This window comes from Maylandia zebra, linkage group LG11 (assembly GCF_041146795.1).
Source record: "Maylandia zebra isolate NMK-2024a linkage group LG11, Mzebra_GT3a, whole genome shotgun sequence".
In the NCBI taxonomy this organism is placed as follows: domain Eukaryota; kingdom Metazoa; phylum Chordata; class Actinopteri; order Cichliformes; family Cichlidae; genus Maylandia; species Maylandia zebra.
The window spans coordinates 24396622-24423897 of record NC_135177.1 but is presented as its reverse complement, the minus strand read 5'-3'; the positions used below and the strand labels follow the sequence as shown (position 1 = coordinate 24423897).

Below are 27276 nucleotides of genomic sequence, written 5' to 3'. Positions count from 1 at the left end.
TCAACAATGAGCTCTTTGGTTTTCTTAGTGTTCAGTGCCAGGTTGTTTTCTGAACACCATGCTGCCAGCTTCAGGACTTCCTCTCTGTACTCTGCCTCTGTACTCTAATGTTTATATTTTTATTATTAAAACAGAATTTATTTAACTTCTTTCTTTTTTTTAACATATTACGTTTGGTGACAACTTGGTAGGTCAGTATCAGCCCCATTTTTTAAATCTCTGTGGGTAAAAGCCCTGACTGTAGAAAACAGATGATACACGGTGGTGTAAGTGTGCCCCCATGTGGCCAAATAAAGAAACAACATTTAGAGATGCTCCCTGAACAAGAACATCAAAAAGTCATTTTAACTAGCCTTATAATTTATATTGGAGTTTACTTAGTTAAACATTAAAAATGCCCCTTTTTGTTTATTTCAACAGTCTCAAGTGCAGACAAGTGTTACGGAAATCTGAAATAAATCAATCTACAAAAACAAGCTGTCTTTCTGAGATTTTAAGTCAAACAACTATACCGAGTGCAGGAGATGTTCACGTGGCATTTGACAAAAAGTAATAACAAGCATGGAATAATTTATAGGAATACGTTATCTCCCCACCACGGTCACAGAATACAATCAGGACATAACATGCAAAAGATAACTTGTACAGATGAGTGTATCTTGTAATAGAGAATTATATTTAGACAAAAACATGATACCATGGAGCCTTTCATTCAGTTTTTCAACACAGAGATGAATGTCAGGAGTGATTTGTAACAGCAGCAAGATTGAAAGGGAAAGTTTACGTGTTGGTGGTGAGACCTGCTATGGTGTGTGTTTTTTGTATAGTACCACTAACAAAAAAAATACAGGAGGCAGAAGTGGATGTGGCCAACTGAAAGAACAATATAATGTTGTATTGTATTTTCTTTACTTTACTTTACTCCTTTATTTTAAACTACTTTGACTATTTACTGAGCTCATTCTTTCAATTCTTATTTTGTGTTTTTTTTTTCTTTTTGGGGGGAACATTTTATTTTGCTGGATCGAGCTTCATATTTATTCTGCTTATTGGAGCATTGGAGTCATTTAAAAAACAACAACAACAACAACATTAAAATGTACTCCATAAATAACATTAGAAATCCATGAAAAATAAACTATGTAAGTATAATACAAATGAGTTTGAAGGGGACTTGACTACCCACCAATCACAACGCTTCTATACTAAGCCGTTATTAGGAGGTGGGGCTTGGCAGATTGGCTATTCATCCAGAAAATGTGATATTTTCTGTTTTACCTTTGCCTGTAACGCAAATTGAAAGCAGTACTCTAGAATCGAAATTTGTAATATCAGCTTTAAAGCCCCTGGTTTTCTACAGTTATTGGGGGGTTTCTCTTTATGAGACACCTTCTAGAAAATATCTAAGCGCAAAGATTTCTGACATGAACCCGGACCCCATCGGTACTAGCACACTAGGCACAGGCACTTTTGTCATGGTGTCATCCTGTAACTTTCAAAACCGATGTCAGAATAATAAACATACATGTAAAATACACAGCAGTATAATATGTCTTCATATACATCCAGAGATATTCACACAAATCTCTTAAAGCCATCCGTTGGGGCTGTAATCGGTAGATTAAAGCTCCTAAGACAACCAGAACCTCATTTGTCTGTACGCATGCCTAGAGGGAACAAATTCAGGTAGAAAAACATGAATAAACAACCGATTTCTGCACTCGAATCTGTGCAGAATCCCACGATATACGCTGAGCAGAATTATTTTAATCATTATTAATTAAAATTTATTCTCTACCAACATAATTAGTTAATTAATTATGTTGGTGAAGGAAACTGGATTACCCAGAGAAAACCCACGCAAGCATGGGAGGAACACAGAAACTCGTCAGGGACCTGGGAGCGACAGAGAGAGGATGGATGCTTTTCACTAGTATTTTATGGTGGCTCAAAATCTGACTGTATTTGTGTGTGTGTGTGTGTGTGTGTGTGTGTGTGTGTGTGTGTGTGTGTGTGTGTGTGTGTGTGTGTGTGTGTGTGTGTGTGTGTGTAATTCCATAAATTTTGAGTCCCAAACCATGACACAGCCCCCACTGTGTTCTACCGATGGCTTACTGTTGCACCTCTCTCCTTACATGCTCCATAAATATTGACAGTAATTTGAACAAAATTATCATGGAAAAACATAAACAAAATAAATATGCTAACAAGTCACATGTTAAAAGTTAAGGCCAACATGTGACCCACCTGCCAAACTTTAATACAAAAGCAGTAAATTTAGTTGAGCTTAATGAGTAATATCACAAGCTAACCACCTCCTAATATAGTTTTAAGTCTCTTTTTATATAACTTAATACATTTTCTTAGATATGTAGCTGTACATAATTGTGAGTAATTTCAAACTGAATTTCTGTTATTACTGGGGCCCACCTGCAGTCCCACTATGGACCACGAGGGGGCTTCAGCCAACACTGGACTAGAGTGCTGTTAACACCAGTGGATGAGAGGACAAATAGGACCATTTGCTCAGATTTTACGCACTGCCACGTCATTTATTTTCCATTTATTGCATTGTTGCTAAAGCAAGTTTCAGCATTAACAAAATATATACGCATCGATAAATCAATCATTACAGCCAAATAAGTGAGTAAGACTGAACCTTTTGTTCCAGGCCAGTTTGAAATCCATGTTTTATTTATATAAGCCTGGAAAAAATGAAGGCTGGATTTTTTGTTTCCGAGCCAGACAGAGTGTGTTTCATGTTGATGAGCCTGCTATGAAGTCAGAGACTGTGTTTCATGTTGCCAAGTTGGCCCAAATGAATTTGAATTTTGTGTTTTCCAACTTGCCGATTCAGACACTGATCCTTGTTTTTAACTTATGAAATCAGAGTTGTTTTGTTGCTCCTTTAACATAAAGTGAGGCTGATTTAGTGCCTCACTCTGAACCTGCTCATAGTGTACCACAGTCTCAACTTCTTCACAATGTGAATCTGAATCTGCTCCTTATGTGCCTCAAAGTGAAACTCCTCATTATGTGCCTCAAACTGAAATGGCTCACTGTGTCCCTCAGAGTGAAACTCCTTCCAAAATAGCTGTGCTAGAGACTGGTTAGCTTCCCTAAACTAACCTCTTCAAAGACCGCTCGAAGCAACAGTCTGGAGGCTGTTCCTTTGCAGTTGACTAGTTTGATCTTCTAGCTCCCTCCATGGCCCAAGTTGGTAATAGTGGAGATGGCTAAGCACGCTGCATCGGTCCCAGTAGGGTGAAGGTGGCCAGGGCCCAGCTTATCCATAGTTTTCACGTGACATCTAAGCTACTGGGACACGCCTTCTCGGAGGTCAAAAACAGTACTGCAGTCCTTTGCCATCCAGCCATCATTTCAACATCTTCGAGTTATACTTAACCAAAATGCCAGATAGTTGCCGTTCTATTGGATGCACGAATCTACATTTATTTACAACTGCCAGAAAATGTGTAGAGTATGGCACCAACATGTGAGCACACCTCTCCTAACCCTGCCTTACAAACCAGTTGCTACCAATCCCTGCTTCTCCATAGCAATGCTGTCAGTGGCAGCTCATTTAAACTGTAGGGATGATTTACCTGACATCGTAAAAAAAAAAACTCTGTCAGCTACTACTATGACACAACAATAATGTGACAAATTAACAGTATAGGAACTTTTCTGGGCCTACGCTGTAAACTTACAGGTTGAGAAAACAGAAGATTTATACTTGGTAGTTTGCTTACGCTTGCTATGTTGCACTCATCTTTGCTTTCATGACGAACCTCCCACACGGTGGTATTATTGTCCATACTGTCCATACTTTTAAAGGTTTCATCCTGGCAGCAGTATACGTTGAGGGATTCTCTAGAGGACACATGTAGATATGCCACTGAACAGGAGCTCTGGGAAAGACGTAATCACTTTCAGGGATTTAAATAAAGCTGCCGGGATCACAAGACCCCAAAATTCGTACTTTCTCTTTATAGCTCCATTTTTCCTCCATGGATGATCTTGGCTCAAGACAGGTGAAACAAACAACACTCATCCTGCAGTACTACCGAGTGTCCACTGTTGGCCTTTATGTCTCAGTCCCTAAAAGTGTATTTCTTCCTACTTAGCCTTTTTTTAGTGAATTACTAGTGAATTACTTGAAATTGTTAAACAGACATTAAAGCTACTTTCGTTGCACTTCTGCATCCTGAGTTCTGCATTTGGGTCAGCAACCTGACTGTCACACAGCACTACATGATACTAACTGGAAATCATTGCAAAACAATGTCACAAGAACACATGGAACAAAAAATCATTTCCACCATGCAATTACCGAAACATCTTTTGTCTTTTATATAAGAGATATATTATTTCATGACCTGCCAAGGGACTACAGATGCAAATTAGCTTAAGCCAACTCTGGTACAATGCATTGAATGGCTACATTTATGTTAATATCGTAGACGGTCCCTTTTCACATAAAATATAATATCCATCCATCCATCCATCCCTTCACTTCTGCTTATCCTTATCTTAGAGTAGTAGGTAATATTCATGTATAATTTTGTTAATTATAGGCAAGAGTTAAAAAGAGTTCCATATTATAGCATCAGGAGTTTGTTCATTACTTTTATATTTAACTGGCTTCATTGCTGGCGTGTGTGTTTTCATATTGTCATCAAACAGAAAGAAGTTGTATACAAATGGTTTCAATAAGCAAAGGGAATACCAGCAATCTGTTTCAACACTTGGAGTATAATAATCACCGAAGGATGGCTAGTATCAGCAGATTTCTTTCCACAAGCTGCAGATGTTTGATTTGAGTTTTAAACCGGATGCTTTTCCTAACCTAAACCTAAAGAATGAAGTTGGGGTTTTTTGTTGATTTGAGAATAAAGTCTAAATTAATTTTTGGATGTTGAGTCCAAATAACATCAACCAGGATCCAATATGTTGAGAAAAATTGGAAATGTTAAGATTAAAGTTGTTGTTTCAAGTTAGATTACTGCCAATTAGTACACAGCTGCCCCACCCTCCACAAAATATTTGTATAGATGAGTCAGTGTCATGGGACTTCAGAATTGGTTTTGGTGGCGAGGGATTTTTTTTTCTCTTCCTGCACATAAACATAGTTTTATATGTATGAGAACTTCTGTCTGTTCAGGAGGTCAAAAAAACCCCAACAAACTGGGAAGAAAAGGCCACAGTTGTGCAAAGTTGGCAATGAACAGATGCAATGTCGATTATTACACATGTGCACATTACAGTGGAGGTATGCTGTATCAGAAAAATCAGGTTGCAACTGATGATATTTCACAAGAATACATAAGAACGAATACTAAGATACTAAGATTTTCAGGTGATTGTCAAATTTCGAAAAACTAAAATGTGTTTTCATCAATGATTTTAAAAGACAAACTCTTCAATGAACTTTGATGGGTGAAAACCAGAAAAATGTATGATTAAAATTTAACAAAGTTAAAATCCTCAATCCAAAGCTCTACGTGTACGTACATGCAGATGTCTGGTGGGACAGAGGGATAGGGTGAGATAGAGTTGGATGATTTGTTGTGTCGACATCTAAAGGAAGCAGCTGAAACAAAATGAAGAAAACAATGAAAAATTATTTTTAGCTCACCTTCATGCACGTGCAGCAGGTAAGGCTTCACAATACAGACTTCAAGCACAGACAATGATGCAAAACACACAAAGCAACTCAGTGATTTCTGAAGGGCAGAGGATTATTCTGCAGCAATCAAATGAATCACCTGAACTTAACTCAGCAGAGAGTGCTGAAGACAAAACTGGATCCACAAAAAACAGCCTGGCAGAGCATCTTAAAGGAGGAAACCCAACTTTGCTTTTTGCTGATGATAGCGATAATTTGTCCGATTACATGTGAGCCTTTTAAAAAATTTTGTTAAATGCCTTGAATTAAAGCTGAACCACTTTCAGCACATAAACATGGTGGGTGATAAATATGAGGACTTTGAAATGATTGTGTCTGCTCAGAAGAAAGAAAAAATTAAGAACACACACAAACTTGGACAATTTACCATAATTGTGCAAGGTGACAGATGCAATATCACTGGTTGCACATTTGTGCAAAAAGGAGGTGTGTTTTTCAGAAGAACAGGTTGCAACTGATGATATTTCACAAGAAAACACAAGAATGCATACTGAGAGACGCCCTTGAACTAATGAAGTTGATCTTTTCAACATTTCTGACTTTTTTCCCCAAAAAATCGGACTTTGAGGTCAAAGTCACTGGCATCAGATTTGTTTGAGGTTTTTTAGTAAATGTACCTACAGTATGAATTTGAAGTTCCACATCTCTCAAGTTATCATGTTCAAGAGATTTTCAGAAAACCTGATCTCTTACCTTGATCTTGAGGTTTAGGTGACTGAGATTCAAATTCTTCCAGTACTTTTAGTAAATGCACTTATGATATGAATTAGAAAATCCTAGCTGAAATCTTTCTCAATTTACTGTATTCACAAGATTTTCAGAAAATTTGACCAAGGTCAGGGGTCAAACTCATCCGAGATTTGGTTTCAGTTTGAAAATCACCTCATTCTCAAGTTATTGAAGTCACGAACTTTGGTGTCCATGCTGTCTGCCCGCCTGCCTGGCAGGGTAACAACAATGCCTCGTTAGCCTTTAACAGCTGAGTGATAAAAATTGTTTTTTATTTCTCATTTTGACTATAACGTTGAAATAACTACTGCCAATTAGTGCACGACCTGCTGCACCCTCTACAAAATACCTTGTGTAGATGAGTCTGAGACATTTTGCTTCAGAATCGTTTTTAGTACCAAGGGATTCATTTTTCTCTTTCTGTACATAAACTGCTGTGTGAGAAATACGAGGCCTGTGAAGGATCTATTAAGAAAGAAAGAAAAAACACACTCAATCCCAGAAGAGTTGGCTGCAATGGTGCAACGTGAAATTGCCGGCAGTGAATGGATGCAATGTTGATGGTTACATTACTGTGTAGTAAAAATGGAGGTGTGTTGTATAAAAAAATGAGGTTGCAGCTAATGGTATTTTACAAGAATGTACAGAGAAACACATACCGAGAAACCCCCGAGGACTGAGACAGTTCACCCTTTTCTCAACACTTTATTCTCAAAATGAATAAAACACTTCAATGTTTCTTTTTTAACATGGTCCTAATACTCTGAAACCAGGGTAAGAAGGGCAAGAAAAAAAAACCCCATTAACGATCAAGTTAAAATGTTCAACAAATCATCAAAGTGATCTGAGGTCATGTCGCCCAGCTCTACCAAATGCACAGATTCACTCATTTCATGACAAAGCACTGATATAATCTATGTAACTTTTAAAGAAAAGTCAGAGCATTATGTCATGTAGATGTGTTTGTATGGTTTTCAGTGGCTGAAACATATTAATAAGACAAAAGCTGCTGGATGACAATCTTATTGGACACTGGACGCTGAGCTGCTGTGCAGGAGAAAAAGAATAAGACCACGGAGAAGATCCATGGAAGTAGTGAAGGAGGGTTGGTCAGGCAGAAGAGGATGATGGAGGCAGGGAGAGATGGAGGCAGATGATTCACTTTGGTGACCCCTAAAAAAAGCAGCTGAAAGAAAACAAAGAGGATTATCATCAAGAAAGATGAAGAAAACAATAAAAAAGAATTTGTGTGTGTAGGTTCTCAGTCATCCAGGTCGTGGGAATCTAAGGAGCTTGGAAAGAAAACCGAGTGGACTTCTTTAAGTGTCTTGAAGATGTTTCACCTAGCATTCGGGAAGCTTCTTCAATTCTAAAACCAAATGCTGGAGATTCCCAGGTATTTAAACTCAAGTTCCCAAAAAGTTTATTCTGTTCATCTAAACGTAGTGTTTTCAGCGAGGTTGACTAACCATGACCTCTCGGCCCAATATTAGTCATGTTGGTTTTAGTCGTTATGCAAATGTTATGTTATGTTATGAAAACACTAAATCCAGGTGAACAGAATCAGCTCTTTGGGATTTCCTTACCTGGATGATTCAGCATGCATCAAGACCTAGAGGGAGTTGTCCCTTCAGACGGTTGTTGACCAATTATTGAACATGTGCCAGTCCACAGAGACTCCTGCCTGACCTCATGTGTCAACCAACCCATTAACAGTGCGAACAAGAAGGGGCTCAGAGCAAGGTCAGTGATGTAAGCCCACCCTCACCTTGAAGCCATCTGTCACTCTTGCCTCACCTCTCCTGACTTCCTCAAAGAGTGCCACACTTCCTCTCATGGTACCCATTCGTATGCCGTCTCACAATGAAACTCTGAATTTATTAGAAATAAAAGTGAAAATAAATGGAAAATGCTCTCTCATTTGCTATAAAAGACCATTTACCACACGACACATGAGCACATCATAACACAACTCATCTCTTCCTCTAAATAAGGTACAACTACATTTATGGGCATGCCAGGATGAACCAATGGCACTGAGAAAGAGGAGGGGTTAAATCTCTCGCATTAATAAATACCCCGAGCTGCTCTCTTACCCTAGAAGAGAAGGACCCCTGTTGGCTTTGTAGTGTTTTAATCCTCAGAAAAAAATCCACAAAGACCTGCAAACATGACCAGAAAATTCTTTGTTTGTGGAAACTGGAAGATGAACGGCAGCAAGAAAAGCATCGGGGAGCTCATCCAGACCCTGAACACTGCAAAGCTGGACCCCAATGTCGGTATGTGTCTTCTTTTTTTTTCTTTTTTTTTTTCCATTCAACCCTTTATTTCATTTTTAAATGAAAATCACAGAAAACGTATTTGTCTTCTGATATTATTTCTCCATTTGAAGGTTCACCATTTAGACACTTGTTGCACTATTTTCAGTTAATTTAAGCTTTTCTCCTTGTATTCATGTCACAACTCCATGGTCAAAATTACTCTTTAGTTCAACGGGGAAAAAATCACAGACACATTTAATGCCAGGAGCATCTGCAAAAGTTCAGGAGTACTTTGAGGTCATTTTAAACCTCATTAAAAATGTGAGGAAAGATGAGGAAAGCTCTGGAGAATTTTTCATCAGTCCAGCCAGCAGCTGTCTGCTGAGGAAACGCAAAGTACACTGAAGTCAGGCTGGTTGTTAAGGTGTTGCTCTTTCATGAGCAGACCACAAGTTTTTAAACAACAATGAATGAATCAGTTATTGAAACCAACAACTGATTCATTCGTTTTGCTCTTCAGAGTTCACTAAAAGTTTTTGTGCTATAAATATACTCACCTTTTAAAACTGGGTTATTTTTTCAAAGAAAAGTGTGTACTATCTTATCATTAACACAATACAAGGAAACAAAGATAAACTACTTATGGTTATTTATCAGATATTTGAAACAATTGATATCAAAGGCTACAAGGCTTTACGTGGAAATGATTTATTAAGCGTTAGTCCATGGGCGTTTCTCACTATGCATTCTTGTGAAATATCATTAGCTGCAACTTGAGTCAATGGCACAACACACCTCCACAAACATGTAACGGTCGATATTTCATCAATCCATTGTCAGCTGTTTCACCTTGCACAATTGTGGCCAGCTCTTCCCAGTGAGTGTATATTCGGAAGTTTTCAATCTGTACATACAGTTTTCTGCAGCATCTTGTAGGAAAACTTCCTTTAAGAAAAGCCGCTGAGAGGCTAAGTTGGGCTTTTTACTGTGACTCATTCAACAAAGTGGATTCTTCCTTAGATGGATGATGATTTTATTCAAACAAACAGGAAAGAAACCAAACATTTCATTCCAATCAGTCAGTGATGCATGAGTGATGAGAACAGGATCAACAGAAAATATCTGAGGACTACTCATCCTCTCTCTTTCCATGCCACCTGAGGCGTGACCAGGTAATTAAGGTGAAGCAATTACTGTTTGTTGAAGTTGCCCATAGTGACAAATGTGAGTCAAAACAATAACCAGAAATACATACTTTAGCTGCTACATACCTATAACAAGTTGTGTTTATGTGCTAAAAATAAGAAAAAAATCCCTGTTTATTAAAACCAGTTCTGTGGTTCGATGTCACTAAGTCATCTACACGAGACATTTTGTGTAGCCTGAATTTAAAAGCTTTGCTTTAAATGAAAAAGTGTTTGTGTAAAAGCAGAAAAGGAAAAGCACTCACTTTTAATATTGTCGTGTGAAAAGCCGAAGACCAGAAATGAACTTTTTCAATAATACCACATCAAAGGTGGAAACTAATAACAATTTATAATGATAATGATGGAACAGCAAACTTCTAAACAAACATCTAAAAGCAAAGACTCCTGATCCAGTATGAAACCAGCCGCTGACAGTTTTGTTATGGTGTTATCACGTAACATCTAAAATAACATATCTGATTTTTTTCTATGTGAGATTGAAACCTGTCTGTGATCATCGTCAGTGTTTAGTTGCTCCAATGAAATGCAAATGGGATCCCTGTATCACAGCCTTTACTGAAACTTCTCACACTCACAAACTCACTTAAATTCGACTATTAACTGACTTGAATGAAATCTAAGATATGACAGTAGCGCATGAAAAAAATCTTCCCAGACATTATCATCCATATTCATTATTCATGCCCTTGTTGACAGGTTTATGATCAAGGTCAACCATAGGGTCAGAAATAATGGCTATTATGCCAGTGTTGCAGTAAGAAGCAATTACTTGACATATATGACATAAAAACATGTTTCACTGCCAAAATAAAACTTAACCTGTATACATAGGTCAACACAAATGGGTCTATAGGTCAAATGCTTAACATAACAATTCCCACTTTACTTATAAAAGCACTTTCATTATATTCCAATGTTATAAGCCATTAAAAAACAACAATACATCCCAAAGCAAATGCACAGGCTTCAGTCCCTCTTCACTGTGTACAAGCCTATACTAATGGAGGGAAACTGATAAGAAGAGAAGTCAAGGTCTGGTATGGAGAAGGCACTTCCATGTCACAGGGATGCATGGTATATACTGACTGGTCAGTATTTAAAGACTTAAATGATTTAACTGAAGCAGTATACCCATGTTAAAAAATACTCCAATAAAAGTTGAAGTACAGAAGCAACTTTTTTAGTCAAGTAAAAGTGAAAAGGTACAGGCTCTGAAATGTACTCAAGTAGATTCAGTAGATTTTCTTAGTATGCACGCAGTGATCAGCTGACCTACAGGTCTTTGTGGATTTACACAACTGAATTCAACAAGATGTAAGCATACAAACTACCCAGCATTTTCACGCAACATTTGAATAACAGAGTGAGCATAGCTTAGTTTGTTTTGCAGGAATATCAACTATGTGATTAAAATTACGACATCGCATGAAAGCTTTAATTCTGCACTTTATCAAGTGCAACTGAACAATCCTTACCTTCTTCCTCTCCTATTCATCCGTCTTCCTAAATCTTTCTCCATCTCTGAGTGAAGTTAGCTCTCTCTCTTTTCTCTCCCTGTGAAATACAGCAGCTGGTCGTTTAGCAACACTGTGGGACGAACTGCACACAAACAGTTATTGCAGACCAACGTCAAGAGTGACGTAGTTTAGTTTAGTTTTTCTTCGGCTGCCTTTTCCTAATCAGATGTCAAGAGATGCAGCTTTATGTTGAGCCATCACAACCACATTACTAATGACCACTGTTTCTCTGAAGAACCAAAAGGAAGTGTCAAACTCCAGCTAGTTCACGGTCGTAAATATTGTAATATTTAGTTTTAATATTTACTGTGTTTGTGCCCTGATAAATAAATGGACTACATATCTGTAACCCAAGTATTGTGTTTTCTCTCTCTCTCTCTTTAAATAGAGGTGGTGTGTGCTGCTCCAGCCATCTATCTGGAACTAACAAGGTCCAAACTGGATCCCAAGTTCAGCGTGGCTGCTCAGAACTGCTACATAGTTCCCAGTGGTGGCTTCACTGGAGAGATCAGGTACACAGTGCACTTTATTCTGCTTAAGGGTTATTTGGTATCATGGTGCTAGCTATGGGTGCTAAAAGTCTGTATCCAAATTCTGGCTCTTAGGAAAAGCAGAGCATCACAGCATGATGTTTCCTTTTATACATTTTAGCTCCATTTACACAAATATAATAACGGTAAATAAACTGGTTCTTATATAGTGCTCTTCTACGCTACCTGAGCACTAAAAGCACTTTATTCACCCACTCATGCAGCACTTTTTCTATGTGAGTGCTTTCTATCGAACATTCACACACATTCTGATTCATCAGAGAGAAACTTGGGCTTAATATCAGGGGTATTAGCAGATTGAAACACCAACCTTTCAATTAGTAGATGACCTGCTCTACCTACAGCCAACCAAGGTATGGGTTAGGACTTAAATACCTTGTGACTCACAATTCAACACTGTATGCATTTATATATGACCACGATGGTGACGGCTAACATGTTCAAATCCACTTCCAAGTGGGACTTTATCATGTTTTGCTCAATCTCTTATCCTTGAAACTCAACCTTGTGAAAATCACTATCCTCACACAGTTAGGACAACCATCCATCACAGTCAAATACAACTAATGACTGGGTCATAATACTGTTTATCAATGAAAAAAAGAAAATAATCAGTTTATCTTCATGGGAATGCTTCTGGTCTTCCAGCCCTGCAATGATCAAGGACTGTGGTATGGACTGGGTGGTCCTGGGACACTCTACAAGGCGCCACATCTTTGGAGAGAGTAATGAGGTAACTACAGATAAATTTATCCTGTTCATTTAGTTTTTCACCTGCAAATGTAAAGAACTGAATTCCTCAAAACAAGTAAAACACACAAAACATGTTTCATTGCCTCCTGTGCTGTTAGTTCATTGGCCAGAAGGTAGCTCACGCTCAGGAGAACGATCTTGGTGTGATCGTCTGCATCGGAGAGACGCGGGAAGAGAAGGAGAAAGGCATCACAGATCAGGTCATCTTTGCTCAGATGAAAGCCATCGCAGGTATGCAGCTCCTCACACTGTCACTGGGTTTTTATGTGCACATGAGAGCTGGAATGTTGAATTGTTATAGGCAAGTTTTATCAATTTGGTTCACAATAAAATTCAAAATAAAATGTATTTTTATTGCCACCAAATCACAACAACGGTTGCCTAAAGGCACTTTATACTGTAATGTCAAGACCCTACAATAATATAAAGATCGCATGTCTCTTTAACAGACAACGTAAAGGACTGGAACAAGGTCGTGCTGGCCTATGAGGCTGGGTGGGCCATTGGCACTGGGAACGCTGCCTCTCCTCAACACGTAAATATTACAAATCACTGAATATTTAACATATTGTGTTTACCGTTTCTAACATAATGTCTCCTGTGTGATATATCAGGTGCAGCAGATTCATGCCAAAGTGAGGGAGTGGCTGAAGAACAACGTGTCTGAGGCGGTAGCCAACTCTGTAAGGATCATCTACGGAGGTCAGTGCTGTGCTGGGTAGCTGTTTTGCTTCGAGTCCCACGTTGATCTCTTCTCACACATCGCTTCTTCTTCTCAGGTTCAGTGAGAGGTGATACCTGCAGAGAACTTGCCGCCCAGAAGGACATTGATGGTTTCATTGTGGGCAAAGGCTCCCTGAAGCCAGAGTTCATTGACATCATCAACGCTAAGGCATAAAATGTGGACAACTGCAGTGTGATTGGATTAGAGTCCAACTCCATTCAGACGGTTCAGTTCTGCATCCCTCTCTCTCAGCACTTAGTCCTCTTTCCCTTTTTCATTTAAAGTATTTGTGATGATGACATTCCCTCCTTTTCCTTTATTATTTAAAAACATTTTTTATTTGATTATATATTTTGTCACAAAGACATGGGATAGGGGTGGAAAGCTGTAAGGAAACATAATAAATATAAATGATTTAAATACTATTTCAGTGTCTTGTCTCATTTTTAAATCCTTTCATAACAGTATTCATTTTAGTCTCAGACTGGTTCAGACTAGTTGCCTTGTACCTGACCATTTTCAGAGGAATGCTTTTTTTATTTTTGAAGTTGAAGCTCAGATATAAAAACAGCAGCTAAGTCAAGGAAGGAACCAGTGTTACTGCTAATTTTATCAGCAGTCACATTGTCAATAAACACTACAGAGATATATATGAGGTACAATTGATAATACTGTATATTATGCAACCCTAGATGTTTCACATTTATATTTGAAACCCACCCAAAGCTCATAAAATGAGTCGCTCATTATTAGCTGTGCTCTCAGGACTCCCGATAGATAGATCTCTATATCTATCTATCTATCTATCTATCTATCTCCATCTCCTTAGGTGTTTATCATATAATCCAATGACTTGTACATGTGAAATGCAACAAAAGGAATAAGGCTAATCATAGTTTATCAGCACTCATGAGTGTTAGATAAGGTAAACATGCAGATTAGATGTTAAATGGGAACTATAGCACAGTTTGCAAAGATTTTACAGTGTACAAAACATGTAGGTGTGGAAGGAAATGAGTGCAGTTTATCGGTGAACAGGAAATCAGACTACCGTATTTTCACGACCATAAGACTCACCGTACTAAAAGGCGCAGTCTCAGTTATGTGTGCCATTACTGTATTTAACACACACATAAGGCGCACCTGATTATAGGGCGCATACAAGTATGCGTGTTTAAAAATAAAGCGGGAGCAAAACTGAGTTTGGTACTCACATTTTTATTACCGGTAATTGTCATCAATCAAACCCATCGAAGTCCTCATCCTCTGTGTCTGAATTGAACAGCTGTGCTAAATCTCCATCAAACATTCCAGGTTCACTTTCTTCACCGTCAGAGTCACTTTCCGTGCCGTGCGGCTCCTCGGAAATGATGCCGGCTTTTGCGAAAGCTCGAACAACAGTGCCAGCAGACATGTTAGCCCAAGCATCTACAATCCATTCGCAAATTGTGGCGTAACTCGCCCGGCGCTGCCTTCCACTCTTGGTGAAACTGTGGTCTCCATCGGTCATCCATCGCTCCCACGCCGCTCGCAGCCTTACTTTGAACGGGCGGTTCACACCGATGTCCAGCGGCTGGAGTTCCTTTGTCAGGCCTCCCGGAATGACAGCAAGCTCACAGTTCATTTGTTTCACTAGCTTTTTCACATTGGCTGTGAGATGGGCACGCATAGAGTCACAGATCAACAGCGATGGTGATGCGTGGAAAAAACCACCTGGTCTCCTTACATACACCTCCCTCAGCCAGTCTTTCATCATTTCCTCATCCATCCAGCCCTTTTCATTTGCCTTAATGATGATTCCTGCTGGAAACTTCTCTTTAGGCAAAGTCTTTCTCTTAAAAATCACCATAGGCGGCAGTTTCTGTCCATTAGCATGGCAGCCAAGCACAACAGTAAAAGAAGACTTTTCGTGCCCCGTTGTGCGTATCGCTAGCGTGCTGGTCCCCTTCTTCTCCACAGTGTGACTCACCGGGATGTCAAAAGTGAGCGGGACCTCGTCCATGTTTGTGATGTGGCTGGGCTGGATGTTTTTGTCGCCGATGTGTTTGCTGCAGTAGGAGCGGAAGATGGCCAGCTTTTCATTACCGGTATAATCCGCTGGAAGTTGCTGCGCTACCGTAGTCCTGGTCCGGATGGAAAAATGGCACCGTTTCATAAAACGAAAGCACCAAGACGGACCTCCTCGGAAATGTTCAATTTTCATTTCTTCTGCTAGCGAAACTGCTTTTAGCCGAATGGTGACCGTCGAAACGCTTCTCCCGCTCGTTCTTTGCTCGATGATCCACCGCTCGAGTCTTTCCTCCAACTCGGGCCACCTCGCCTTATGTCCGCGGAAACTCAGCTGCGTCTTCTTGACCTGTCGGAGCTTGTTTTCCAGCTTCCTCCACTTGCGAACCATCGATTCATTAATCTTAAATTCTCTCGCGGCTGCTCGATTTCCATGTTCCTCCGCGTAGCTGATGGCCTTCAGTTTAAACTATGCTTCATAAGCGTGTCTCTTTGCCATTTTCAGGGTTGTTAAAACAACGATGTTCCACATAATCGCACAAACCTGACCTTTTATACAGGTATGTGCGATTGTCCGGTATATACGATCAACGCCCACACTTCACCCTTTAGCGTTCTCATGGTGTTCTCTACTACGTCCTCCTTCATAATGTAAATATCATTACAGCATATGACTTTAGGAACACTTCCATGTGAATTAAAGCTAATGAAGACTACAAAAATGTATTTGACACTATACGTACATTACATTGCTACACAGTTTAGAAAATCATTTTGTTTATTGATTTTAGGTGATAGTCTGCAGGACCCAGGAATACCTGCATATCTACCAACTTGCAGTGTAGTTCCTGCACTCCACAGCCTCTTCTGTTCCATGCAAGTGGATTTTCTCCAGGGCAGGAGAAACTATTTCTAAGAAAAGAAACAGACTCAGCCAGCGCACAGTAACACTAATCCTCTTTTTAAATGTAAATAACAAAAGGGCTACCTTACATTGATCATGTTTTTACTTTGCAAGTTCTTGATTAGGGGTGGGGTTTGATTATCGCCTTTCTGATTACAATCCATGCTAAATTGAATAAAGTGATATTGATTCATTAAAATCCCGTGTCGATTTGTAAATTAACGTTATTATGCCTGAAACGCCAGCATCTCAGGTTAAACCTCACAACATGTCGTCAAACACCATGCAGCTAAAACAGTAACTGGGAGCAGGTTTACGGATTCTGCATACAAACGTAAACACAGAGCGCGGACCCGACGCGTCAGAGTCAGATTTTGGTGCGTCGTCGGGTCCGCGCTGTGTTTGCCTCTTTTTTTTTTTCGCTGGCTTCTGCAGCTGCAGGTTTCATAACTCTCTGTTTACATCTCTAATTAAGTCTCACATGTGTCAGCTTTCTTTTAATAGATACGAAATTATGGATATATACTGATACATGACCAGAATTGTAATATTTCTGACTGAGGCAAAACTTTCCAGATTCCAATCAAATTGAATCGGATCCTGTATCGAATCAAAATGATTCTACAAATCAGTGACGATGCAGCCGTACTCAGCTTCCTAAGCATTTTCCCTTTCCAGTTCACAATCAATCCCACCCCTAAGTCAAAAATATGTATAGGACAATTGGCCTAATCTAATATTTTGTATGAACCTGTCCAGCTGTCCAGTGATTAAACGACAAGTAGATGGAGGCAGGACTTCACAGCAGGGGCATACTCCATAATGTGCTGTGCATTCTCATATGTATATTATATATATTGCTCACTTATTGTATTTACCAACATCAAGGAGTTATGAGCAAAGAAAGGCCACACCATAGTGCATGTTTAAATAGGGAAAGTTTATTGATCAAAATGTATTACGCAAATACGCATTACATTTTTTTCAGCCCCCCCAATCGAGAAAACAAAACCAATTACATGTTCAAAGCAACGGAACGGTGGCCCAATATCAGAGAGAACTCCACTCTTGAGTGAGCACTGATAATTGAGCAGTCCGTTTTATTTTGCAGATTCAAGCTGCTCTTCAAAATTTTCACCACCAGATGTCACCGGAGAGGACTGTGTTGAAAAGCTTCGAGTAATGAACCGTTTTTCAATACAAGCTCCAGTGCTTCGGAAAGCTTCATTTGGCCATCACTAACTGACACAGTGACAAAATCATATTATTGTGTAACAGTCTTCCTGTTTCTTGATTCGATTTTCTTGATATAAGTTTAATTAAAGCTGCCAAGCAGCCAGAAAAGAAAAAGACCACAAAGAAGATTCACGGATGTAAAGAGGGAGGACATACAGGAACAGCTTTGCTTTACGAAGAGGGGGGGGGGCTTCTCTTTATGAGAAACCTTCTAGACAACTTTCTAAGAGCTAAGAATCCTGTTCTCAACCTACCCATTGTAATCACTACAACACCAGGCACAGACACTGTTGTTATGGTGGTATAAAGCGCCACTGACTTCCACCAATCAAGAAGTAGTCACGCAGGGGGTGGGACTTGTATCACTATGGCCAATCAAACGACAGGCACAGATCACTTGTACACAAAAGTGATTTTCAACTTGCTGGCCAGAAGGACATTGATGGTTTCATTGTGGGCAAAGGCTCCCCGAAGCCAGTGTTTATCAGCATAATCAACGCCAAGGCCAATGCGAGCGGTTTAGAGTTCGAGTCCATTCAGATGGTCCAGTTCTTCATCCCCAGCTCTCAACACTTAGTCCTCTTCCCCTTTTTCATTCAAAATATTTGTGTGAAGATGTCATTCCCTTCTTCTCCTTTATTATTATTTTTATTTTATTTTTTTTACTTGGTTATATTTTGTCCCAAAGAAAAGGGACAGGAGTGGAAAGCTGTAAGGAAACAAAATAAATTTAAAATGGTTTAGAGACTATTTCTGTGTCTTGTCTCATTTTTATAACCTTTTATAAGAGTTGTAATTTCATTACTACTGTAATTTTAGTCTCACACTAAAATGTAACTAGAATAGTTGCTTCAGGACCTTGGACCTGATCATTTTCAGAGGAATTCTTTTTGGTTTTTGAAGCCTCTTTAACACTGGCCTACAACATTAAACAGTGACATTAAACAGATCACGTAGTTTTACGAGAGCAGTCAGATAAGAGTTAGGCTCACATTAGCTATAGATTTTATTCCTGCAGGGCTACTGAAGAATACGCATGTTCACTTTAAGTTTTCAGTGAAGCGTGTTATTTTATCGATATTTTTTGCTGGACAACGCTGTTTGAGCGTAAATAAGTAAATAAGTGTAATCCGAAATGAAATTAAAGTGAAAGAGAAACTAGTTATGGGACTCAGTAATAATAACTCTACAGACAACTTTAAGCTGCTTTTTATGAAAGATCAGATGTCAATTTAGCTTTCTTTAAACACGTAAGAGGGCCTCTCTTTATGAGAAACCTGCTAGACAAATATCAAAGAGCAAAGATTCCTGTCGTTGAGTTGAAATCTATTGGTACTAGGACGCCAGGCACAGACACTGTTGTTATGGTGGTATAAAGCGCCAGTGACTTTCACCAATCACGAAGTCTTCTCGAAGTGGGTGGGACTTGTGTCACTATGGCCAATCAAAAGGCGGGCGGTTACTACTCACAGGCACAGATCACTCGTACACAAAGGAGATTTTAAACAGTGACATTAAACAGTCTTAAAAATCACGTAGTTTTACAAGAGAAGTCAGATAAGAGTTCAAGAGCTAAGAGGCTCACAATATAGATTTTATTCCACCAGAGCTACCGAAGAACGCATATGTTTACCTTATGTTGCATATTTTTGTGTGTTATTTTATTAATACTATTTGCTGGACAACGCTGCTTGAGCCCGTCTGTATCTTATAAGTGTAACACAAATTGAAGTATGAGAGTAAAATAGGCTCTAGATGAGGTACGAGTTCTTCTACTTACCCATGAATAGACTTACAGAGCTTCCTTTACACACGTGAGTGAGGGCTTCTCTTTATGAGAAACCTACTAGACAAATATCTAAGAGCAAAGATTCCTGATACGACATCGAGACCTATCGGTACTAGAACACCAGGCACAGACACTGTTGTTACGGTGTGATTCTGTAGGTGCAAAATACGATGTCAGAAATAATGGAAATATTTAAAAATATTCATTTATAATATATTTAAATACATGTACAGCCAATGTATCAACTGAAACCCTTTGAAAGTTATACTTTAAAAGTATAAAAAGTGCATTTTTAGCGCAGTGCATGCCGGATATGCAAATACTTTAAAACTGGCCCGAGTGTTCACCAATCACAACGTTTTTTGAACAAGCCGTCAATGAGTGGGTGGGCGGGATTGGTGTCGTCACAGCCAATCAAATGGTTGACCGTCATGACTGAGTAACAGAAGCGAGATACTTATGATTGGAAAAAATAAGGTACCGTAGGTCTGATCATTTAGAGGATTCAGGTGAAATAAAGGCTAATACTATTCATATCAATGCTGAAATTTGATCGAAACAAGACTACTTAAATGTAATAACTGCCTCTTTCGGATGCTCCCTTTAGATGTCGCTAAAGCGTACCATCTGCATTCATCTCACCGTATTTCGACCACCCACCCTACATCACACTAACCTTGTGCATGTCCTCATTACACTACATCCATGAACTTCCTCTGTTGTTAACGAGTATCTTAAACGAGTAGATAAACAGAAAATCCCTACATGTTTTTTTGCAACTGTTTATTTATATTTTTGTTAGCTGTAGTTGTGTTACATATTGGTAAGGTGCATCGTTTCCCGATATTCCTGCACAGCCCTAAATACATATACTTAAGAAGAGCTAACATTAAAACTATTTAAGGAATAAAAACGAACACACTCTGGAAACTAACTCAGAAAAACATGAAAAAATAAATAAGAAAAAATAACATCTTTTCTTTAATTAGAAGGAGTGAAAATAACACAAGGCTGTCGATTGCTTCACTTCATATCTGTTGTCCTCACTAACGGGTTCATCCAGGGAAAAGCTACTTTTCCCGCACGGCACTTGAACGCAGCATGACATTCTCCTCTTCCTCTTCCTCAAAATGAGGCAGAAACGCGTTTTACGGGCGTACCAGCGTGAACCAATGGCGCTGAGGGGGAGGAGGGGTTAGACCTTCACGCTAATAAATACCCCGAGCTGCTCATTAACGTCCGCTCTCTTACCCCAGACTAGAAGGACCCCCAGTGGACTTTCAGTACCGTTTCACTCTTTGGCTAACGTCCCCCCAAAATCGCAAACATGACCAGAAAATTCTTCGTTGGTGGAAACTGGAAGATGAACGGCGACAAGAAAAGCCTCGGGGAGCTCATCCAGACCATGAACGGAGGCAAGGTGGACTCAAATGTCGGTATGTGGCTTCTTCTGACACCATCACCCTTCTTGAATGGGGTTCAGTATTTTTGGCCACTTGTCTCCATATTTTCAGTTATTTTAAGCCTATCTCTGTGTATTCGTATCACAGCTGAATGATCCTCCGCGGTCAAAATGTCAGTTTCATTCAAAATATAAAAAAAATCAATGACAGCGTTGGCGCCGGAGGTTCTGTCTGTTTCAGGCCGTGTTTAATAAAGTCGGGATTAGCGTGAGGTCGTTTTAAACCGAGCTAAATCGTGACCAGCGGCTGGCAGACGTGCCGGAGCTCAGGCGAGGGAAGCTCGGATGGCTTTTTCCATTCATGTCGTGGTGGGTGTGCGTTTGCAGCGGCACGTAGACCATCAGAGCAGATCTGCCTCTGCTGTGGATGTGCGGGGTGCATTCAAGTCAGGCTGGTCGTTAATGGGGTTGCTCTTTCGTCAGCATATTGAGCCGAGTTATTCAGCAGCTTAAGCTTTAAACAGCGCAAAAGTCAAAAACAAGTAAAAAAACGGATGCACTCATTTTATTTCAGCTCTTCACTCGTGTGAGTGTGTAGTCAGTTTTTTCCCAACTTGCCCTGAATGCAGCAGAAGACATTGCCCTGTTGCTGTCTGCTTCCTGCAGATGAACCAGACAGAGGCAGCAGCTGCTGTTTCATTAAGACACTGAGCTCTGCTTATATTTCCCTTATTTAAGTGTATGACACTCTGAAGACAGCCTGTGTCTGCTGTCACAGGCCCGTTTATCTCCTCCTGTGTGTTTGTTATGCAACTGCAATGCTGTGTGCACTCACAGGCCTGAGTGCTCAGGACTGAAGTCTGCTCAGACTATCCTTGGACCTTGCTCCCTTTAATGAATCCACCCCATTTTTAGAGCTGAAGTGAAAATGAAGACGAGTTTTTTTCCCCCGTGCTTTTGCCTCTAAAGTCAGAGTTCACCTGTTTCATCCTCAGACCGACCTGTTGGATATTGGATATATTGGATAAACTCTGGATCTTCTGTTTGACCCTTTGAACTGGGGTGCATGGGTTGTCTCTGACCTCTGCTGAATGCAGCCATGGCAGGTGACCTTTTGGAGGCTGAACTCAGACCTTTACTGCAGGGAGACCTGACTGACCTTTGCCAAACTAATAATAACGGGCAGTGTTTAATATAGACTCCATAACCCCAAAGATATAGTTACAATGTGAATGTCAGTGTCTTAACTTTACTGTACTCTTCTTGACTGCTGCAGACTGTACCTCATATTGAACCAGTGCTTCCTGTGGTTTTTATTTTATTTGTTTTTTTAGTTCCCAGTCATTCACTTTGAATTTTGCTCACTGGCCCATTAAGCTCTCAGATTATTGATTTTTAAAGATGGATTCAGTTCAGCCTCTTAGTTGCAGTAGTGCTGTGTGGAAAAAAATGTTCTTGTGTTTGGCATGGCTCAGATTAGCTGAACTGTAGACGCGCATATATAAAAACACGTCAAACTAATCACTGAGGATGCTTTGATAGTCTAATTACCACTGTTGCTTTTTTCTGTGCCTTTTCCTCATCACAAAAGGCCCATTAATAGCCACTGCCTCTCTGAGGTACCATAAGGAGGTTTCAAACTCTGCTTGATGGATGTCAGGTGGTCATAAATATTCTAATATTGGGTTTTAAGAGTAACTGGATTAACTAACTGTAACCTAAGTGTTTTACTTTTTCCTCCTTTAACAGAGGTGGTGTGCGGCGCTCCATCGATCTACTTGGACTTTGTCAGGTCCAAACTGGACTCCAAGTTCGGTGTGGCTGCTCAGAACTGCTACAAAGTTCCCAAGGGTGCCTTCACTGGGGAGATCAGGTATTTAATTCAGGTTATTTTTCCTAATTCCTGATTTCACACTCTCAAAATACAGTTAGGAATCTTACAAGGAGTTCTAGTGTCCCTACCTTAAAATTTAAAGCACTTTAAGCCAACTGTTGCTGTGCTTTGTTGCTATATAAATAAATTAATCCAGGGGTGATTTTAGGGGAATCCCAGAGTGTTGCCAAAGTGACCCCCCCCCCCCCCACCTCTTTTTCACTCTTAACTGGGTTGATTCATTTAACAGTAGAGCACGTGTCAAGGTGAGGACAATCAAATCAATCTAGAATAATGTTCTGAGAGTTACCTCCTACAAATTAACATCAAAGTTTCTTATCCACACTTCCTACAGGGTTGCTGTCAGACAATATTTTCATTAAGTCTAATATTTGTCCATTCATCAAAACTAACTTTACATCCTGCCCCTATCAGTTGTTTTATATTTAACAAGTACATGGGGGCTTCTCTTTATGAGAAACCTACGAGAGAAATATCTAAGAGCAAAGAGTCCTGCCTGATGACACAAGCCTCTCAGCACTAGGACACCAGGCACAGACACTGTTGTAACGGTGTGCTCCTGTAGTTCCAAACATGACGTCAGAAATAAACAAAACATATAAAAATAAACTGCTTATGTGTATGAGTGTATACATATATATGTGTATATACTTATACAGTCAAAATGCCGACTAAAAGCACTTGATGGTTATACTTTGGTTGAATAAGTGCAGTTTTACCAATCACAATGTTTCTTTACAAGGAGTGGGTGGGGCCTAGACTGGTAAAGCCAAACAAGACAGATTGCAGTTTTTCTAATGGGCAGCAGAGGGCGACTCTTCCTGAAGTCTGAGAAAGTGATGCTTCCTTTGGGACCTCAAACATTTTCCTAATGAATTATTGGTCTTGTTCACTAATTTTAAGTCTTATCTCACTTTTGTAAATTATAGCCACATTGACATGGAATTGGATGATGAAACAGGGTGCAGTTTAGGACGGGCCTACTTTGAAATTGACAAGTGACTACAATAGGAGCGTGTGGCCTCTCCCTGATTTCAGAACCACAAAGTCCAAGATGGCTACAGCCAAAAATGCTAAAGTTGAGTCTTCTGAATGTGACATCAAGGTGGCTGTTTCCATCTCTTGTATATACAAACTGTGTCACACTCAGGCAGGGAGGGAGAAAACGTTCATTACAATGGAATTTGTGGAATTCTGATTTATGTTCACTGTGTGATAATCTCGTCTTCCAGCCCTGCGATGATCAAGGACTGCGGTGTGAACTGGGTGATCTTGGGACACTCCGAGAGGCGCCACGTCTTTGGAGAGAATGATGAGGTAACATGGATAGATTTTTTTATTTTTTTATTTTATTATTATTATTATTTCTTTTTAATGGCAGTCATTTAGATTTTTAAAAAACGTTAAATATTCATCATTGTCTCCTTTGTTGTTAGCTGATTGGTCAGAAGACTGCTCATGCTCTGGAGAACGGCCTTGGCGTGATCGCCTGCATCGGCGAGAAGCTGGATGAGAGGGAGGGAGGCATCACTGAGAAGGTCGTCTTTGCTCAGACCAAGGTCATCGCAGGTAAGCAGCTCACAGGTTTTATGCCAACATGAGTTCAAATGTTGTAACAGACATTCTTGTACATGCTTGTGCAAGCAAGAGTGTGGTGGATATCCGAACTCTTGTGAAATATAAATCTTATCACACGTCTCTTTCACAGACAATGTAAAGGACTGGAGCAAGGTCGTGCTCGCCTACGAGCCTGTGTGGGCCATTGGCACTGGGAAAACCGCCTCCCCACAGCAGGTAAATATTAGAAATCACTGAATATTTAACTTGCTGTGCTTACAGCCTGCAACACAATGTCACCTGTGTAATATCTCAGGCACAGGAAGTTCATGAGAAACTGAGGGAGTGGCTGAAGACCAACGTCTCTGAGGCCGTTGCCAACTCTGTGAGGATCATCTACGGAGGTCAGTGCTGTGCTGGGTAGCTGTTTTCCTTTGAGTCCCACATCGATCTCTTCTCAAGCGTCATTTCTTCTCCTCAGGTTCTGTCACCGGTGCTACCTGCAAAGAACTTGCCTCCCAGAAGGATGTTGATGGTTTCCTTGTAGGCGGAGCCTCCCTGAAGCCAGAGTTCATCGACATCATCAACGCTAAGGCATAAAATGCGGGCAGTTGCAATGCGACTGGATTAGAGTCCAACTCCAGACGGTCCAGTTCTTCATCCCTCGTTCTCAGCACTTAGTCCTTTCCCCCTTTTTTTTTTTTTTCATTCAAAGCATTTGTGATGATGTCATTCCCTCATTTTCCTTTTTTTGGGGGGGCGGGGGGTTGTATTCTGTCACAAAGAAAAGGGACAGGCTGACACACACTGTACTGCACTGATAACAGTCAAGTCCACTGAGAACAGTCTGTGCAAACTAGAAGCAACTCAGTGCTCAAGCTGTAAAGGCTGACGATTACACCTTGAGGTGGACGGGCAGTCCACACTTTAAGTAAAAGTTCATGAACTTTTTTTCTGTGTAAAACTGTGTCACAGCTCATGTCGATCAACTCTGTCTTTTTACTGGCGTCTCTTGTGTAATTATGATTGGGGTTTTCTTTTGTTTTTGTTTTTTTTTTCTGTGGCTTTTACCTCCCTCTAGTTGTGCGTGACCCATTCTCTCATTGGTTGTCCTGCCAAAAGTAAAGTGTCAGTTATGTTCATCACATTGTGTGTCACAGCTGATGGGAATAAGGGTAGGAAAGCTGTAAGGAAACATAATAAATGGTTTAGAGACTCTTCCAGTGCCTCGTCTCTTTCATCACATGCACTTGAGGCTGCTGTGTGTCCATATACACAGTGGTAATCCCAGTGGTATTCTCAAAATGGAGAGGGAGTATCATGTTACAGGAGTGAGGTCCTGTTAGCACAATGCCATGCAGAGAAGAAGTGCAGTGCTATTTTTAATCCCAGCGCTGAGCTAAAACAGACATGGCAGTGAAAGGTTTATGAATCGGGGAAATTAAAGCCAGTTACAAGTTTGTGTAGAGAAATTATTGTTTTTAGACTGTTTACAATTAATAAAAGCAAAAGCACATGGACCACTTCAGTCATGACAACTTGTTTACTGTAAGAAGGCTTCAATAAAACCACTAATCGCTCTCAGGAGGCCTTCATGAGGTCATTTTTGGTCCCAGTTTTTATGCTACTCTAAAATACTCAACACTTATACTCTGTGCAAGACTCGATACATATGTGGCCAGGGCAGCTGGATAGCGTAGTGGTTAGACTACACACCTTTGGAACAGAGGATCGCAAGTTCGATTCCTGCCTGGGGCGTCTGTATCCAGTAAGGGTCCTAAGGCTAGACCCCCTATGCTAAGCAAGCCTACCGCAGACATGAGCGAGACAGATAAATATGAAGGCATGCCGGCTCGGACGTCGCCCGGATCAACAAGGTCCGCGTCAGGTGTTGAGGAACCAGGGCACCCTGACGAAAAGTGGGCTACTGGAACAAGAAGGCATCGGTGGGCAAGAGACGAAAACAGGGCGTTGTTGGAATGCTACTACGCAAGTAACCCCGGCGGAAGGGGCTACATGAATAGGATGAGGGACCTATGGATTCTTCGATACCCAACATCCACAATGACGGCGAAACAATTAGTAGCTCAGTGTTCCAACATTCGAAAGAAGGGACTGCTCTCACAGCTAGAGATTGACGAGGTACAACACAAATGCTACGGCAAGGAGGAGTCAGGACGCCAGGTCAGGGGGGCGATATCACCCCCACCCGAGATTGGGTACATAGCCCCAAGTGCGATAGGAGAAGGATCGTTGAGTGCGAGAGGAACTGACCTGAAAAATAGGATCATGGCCAAGCTTGAAACCTGGATCCCCCGTAGCCGGTTACCAAGATTACGTGAAGTACCCTCAGAAGGTCTGCTAGATGATGTTAATGCAGCACTACAACCACGATTACCGACACTAACAAGCTGATCTACAATACGGCAGCAGTGATCAGTGAGATGCTTGGCTACAAGTTGAACAGCCACAAGGGGCAGTACCCTCCATGGAGAAGGAGGCTAGAGGGCAAGATCAAAGTAGCACAGAGGGAGGTTAGCCAACTAACGGAGTTGCAGAAAGGTGCGACAAATAAGGTGCCTAAGAAATACAGCAAGCTGTCCATACTGCCAAGCAAAGACTCACAGCTTTGGCCAGCCGCTTGAGGAGGTACACCAGAGAGATAGAAGGCAGGAGAATAAACCAGCTGTTCTCCACAGAACCAGCAAAGGTGGGTCAATACATGAGCGGGACACAGAAAGGAATTGGCAAGAATACCAGAGGCGCATAACACCAGCTACTGGTAGACAGAACAGTCAGCCGAGACTGCAAGACCAGACTGACCAACCTGTGCACTGCCTGGATTGATTACAAGAAGGCCTATGACTCAATGCCCCACAGCTGGATACTGGAATGCCTAGAATTGTACAAGATCAATGGGACCCTAAGAGCCTTCATCAGGAACTCAATGGGGATGTGGCGTACAACACTAGAGGCCAACTCCAAGCCCATAGCACAAGTCACCATCAAGTGCGGGATCTACCAAGGAGATGCTCTGTCCCCACTGCTGTTCTGC

At 40.6% G+C, this 27276-nt stretch overlaps 2 protein-coding genes, 1 long non-coding RNA gene and 4 other non-coding genes across 8 annotated transcripts; 2 read left to right on the top strand and 5 right to left on the bottom strand.

Annotated features, from left to right (window-relative positions):
* Positions 1–7103: 7103 nt before the first annotated feature.
* LOC143421092 (uncharacterized) lies at positions 7104–8113 on the bottom strand. Its single transcript, XR_013100846.1, has 2 exons — positions 8005–8113; positions 7104–7604 (listed from the first exon to the last, which is right to left on the bottom strand). It is a non-coding gene; the product is annotated as an uncharacterized LOC143421092 (long non-coding RNA).
* Positions 8114–8147: 34 nt separating this feature from the next.
* LOC101482120 (triosephosphate isomerase B) lies at positions 8148–13857 on the top strand. Of its 2 annotated transcripts, XM_076890074.1 has the most exons (8): positions 8148–8256; positions 8413–8697; positions 11793–11916; positions 12604–12688; positions 12807–12939; positions 13158–13243; positions 13323–13410; positions 13488–13857. In XM_076890074.1, the coding sequence occupies exons 2-8, from the start codon at positions 8589–8591 to the stop codon at positions 13604–13606; spliced, it is 744 nt and encodes a 247-aa protein (XP_076746189.1). In that variant the 5' UTR covers positions 8148–8256; positions 8413–8588; the 3' UTR covers positions 13607–13857. The 2 variants fall into 2 exon arrangements, with proteins under 2 accessions (XP_076746189.1, XP_004550862.1); XM_004550805.3 differs by lacking the exon at positions 8148–8256 and having other exon boundaries at positions 8405–8697.
* A 3907-nt stretch (positions 13858–17764) lies between these two features.
* On the bottom strand, positions 17765–17820 carry LOC111501009 (U7 small nuclear RNA). The gene has a single exon (XR_002721341.1). It is a non-coding gene; the product is annotated as a U7 small nuclear RNA (small nuclear RNA).
* Positions 17821–18833: 1013 nt separating this feature from the next.
* On the bottom strand, positions 18834–18889 carry LOC111501007 (U7 small nuclear RNA). Its single transcript, XR_002721339.3, has one exon. It is a non-coding gene; the product is annotated as a U7 small nuclear RNA (small nuclear RNA).
* A 510-nt stretch (positions 18890–19399) lies between these two features.
* LOC111501008 (U7 small nuclear RNA) lies at positions 19400–19455 on the bottom strand. Its single transcript, XR_002721340.1, has one exon. It is a non-coding gene; the product is annotated as a U7 small nuclear RNA (small nuclear RNA).
* A 1140-nt stretch (positions 19456–20595) lies between these two features.
* Positions 20596–25439, top strand: LOC101481823 (triosephosphate isomerase B). The gene is made up of 7 exons (XM_004550804.5): positions 20596–20804; positions 22520–22643; positions 23897–23981; positions 24101–24233; positions 24373–24458; positions 24538–24625; positions 24703–25439. Exons 1-7 carry the CDS (start codon positions 20696–20698, stop codon positions 24819–24821), a joined length of 744 nt encoding a protein of 247 aa, XP_004550861.1. The 5' UTR covers positions 20596–20695; the 3' UTR covers positions 24822–25439.
* Positions 23103–23158, bottom strand: LOC143421220 (U7 small nuclear RNA). Its single transcript, XR_013100932.1, has one exon. It is a non-coding gene; the product is annotated as a U7 small nuclear RNA (small nuclear RNA).
* Positions 25440–27276: the final 1837 nt, after the last annotated feature.

What these genes read in the sequence shown, in the direction of transcription:
- LOC101481823 (XM_004550804.5), top strand. Translation starts at nt 20,696, where the DNA reads ATGACCAGAAAATTCTTCGTTGGTGGAAACTGGAAGATGAACGGCGAC. An exon ending in TCTTTGGAGAGAATGATGAG is followed by an intron (nt 23,982 to 24,100) that starts GTAACATGGATA and finishes CTTTGTTGTTAG; the next exon opens with CTGATTGGTCAGAAGACTGC. An exon ending in TGTGAGGATCATCTACGGAG is followed by an intron (nt 24,626 to 24,702) that starts GTCAGTGCTGTG and finishes TCTTCTCCTCAG; the next exon opens with GTTCTGTCACCGGTGCTACC.
- LOC101482120 (XM_076890074.1), top strand. Translation starts at nt 8,589, where the DNA reads ATGACCAGAAAATTCTTTGTTTGTGGAAACTGGAAGATGAACGGCAGC. An exon ending in AAAGCTGGACCCCAATGTCG is followed by an intron (nt 8,698 to 11,792) that starts GTATGTGTCTTC and finishes CTCTTTAAATAG; the next exon opens with AGGTGGTGTGTGCTGCTCCA. An exon ending in ACGCTGCCTCTCCTCAACAC is followed by an intron (nt 13,244 to 13,322) that starts GTAAATATTACA and finishes GTGATATATCAG; the next exon opens with GTGCAGCAGATTCATGCCAA.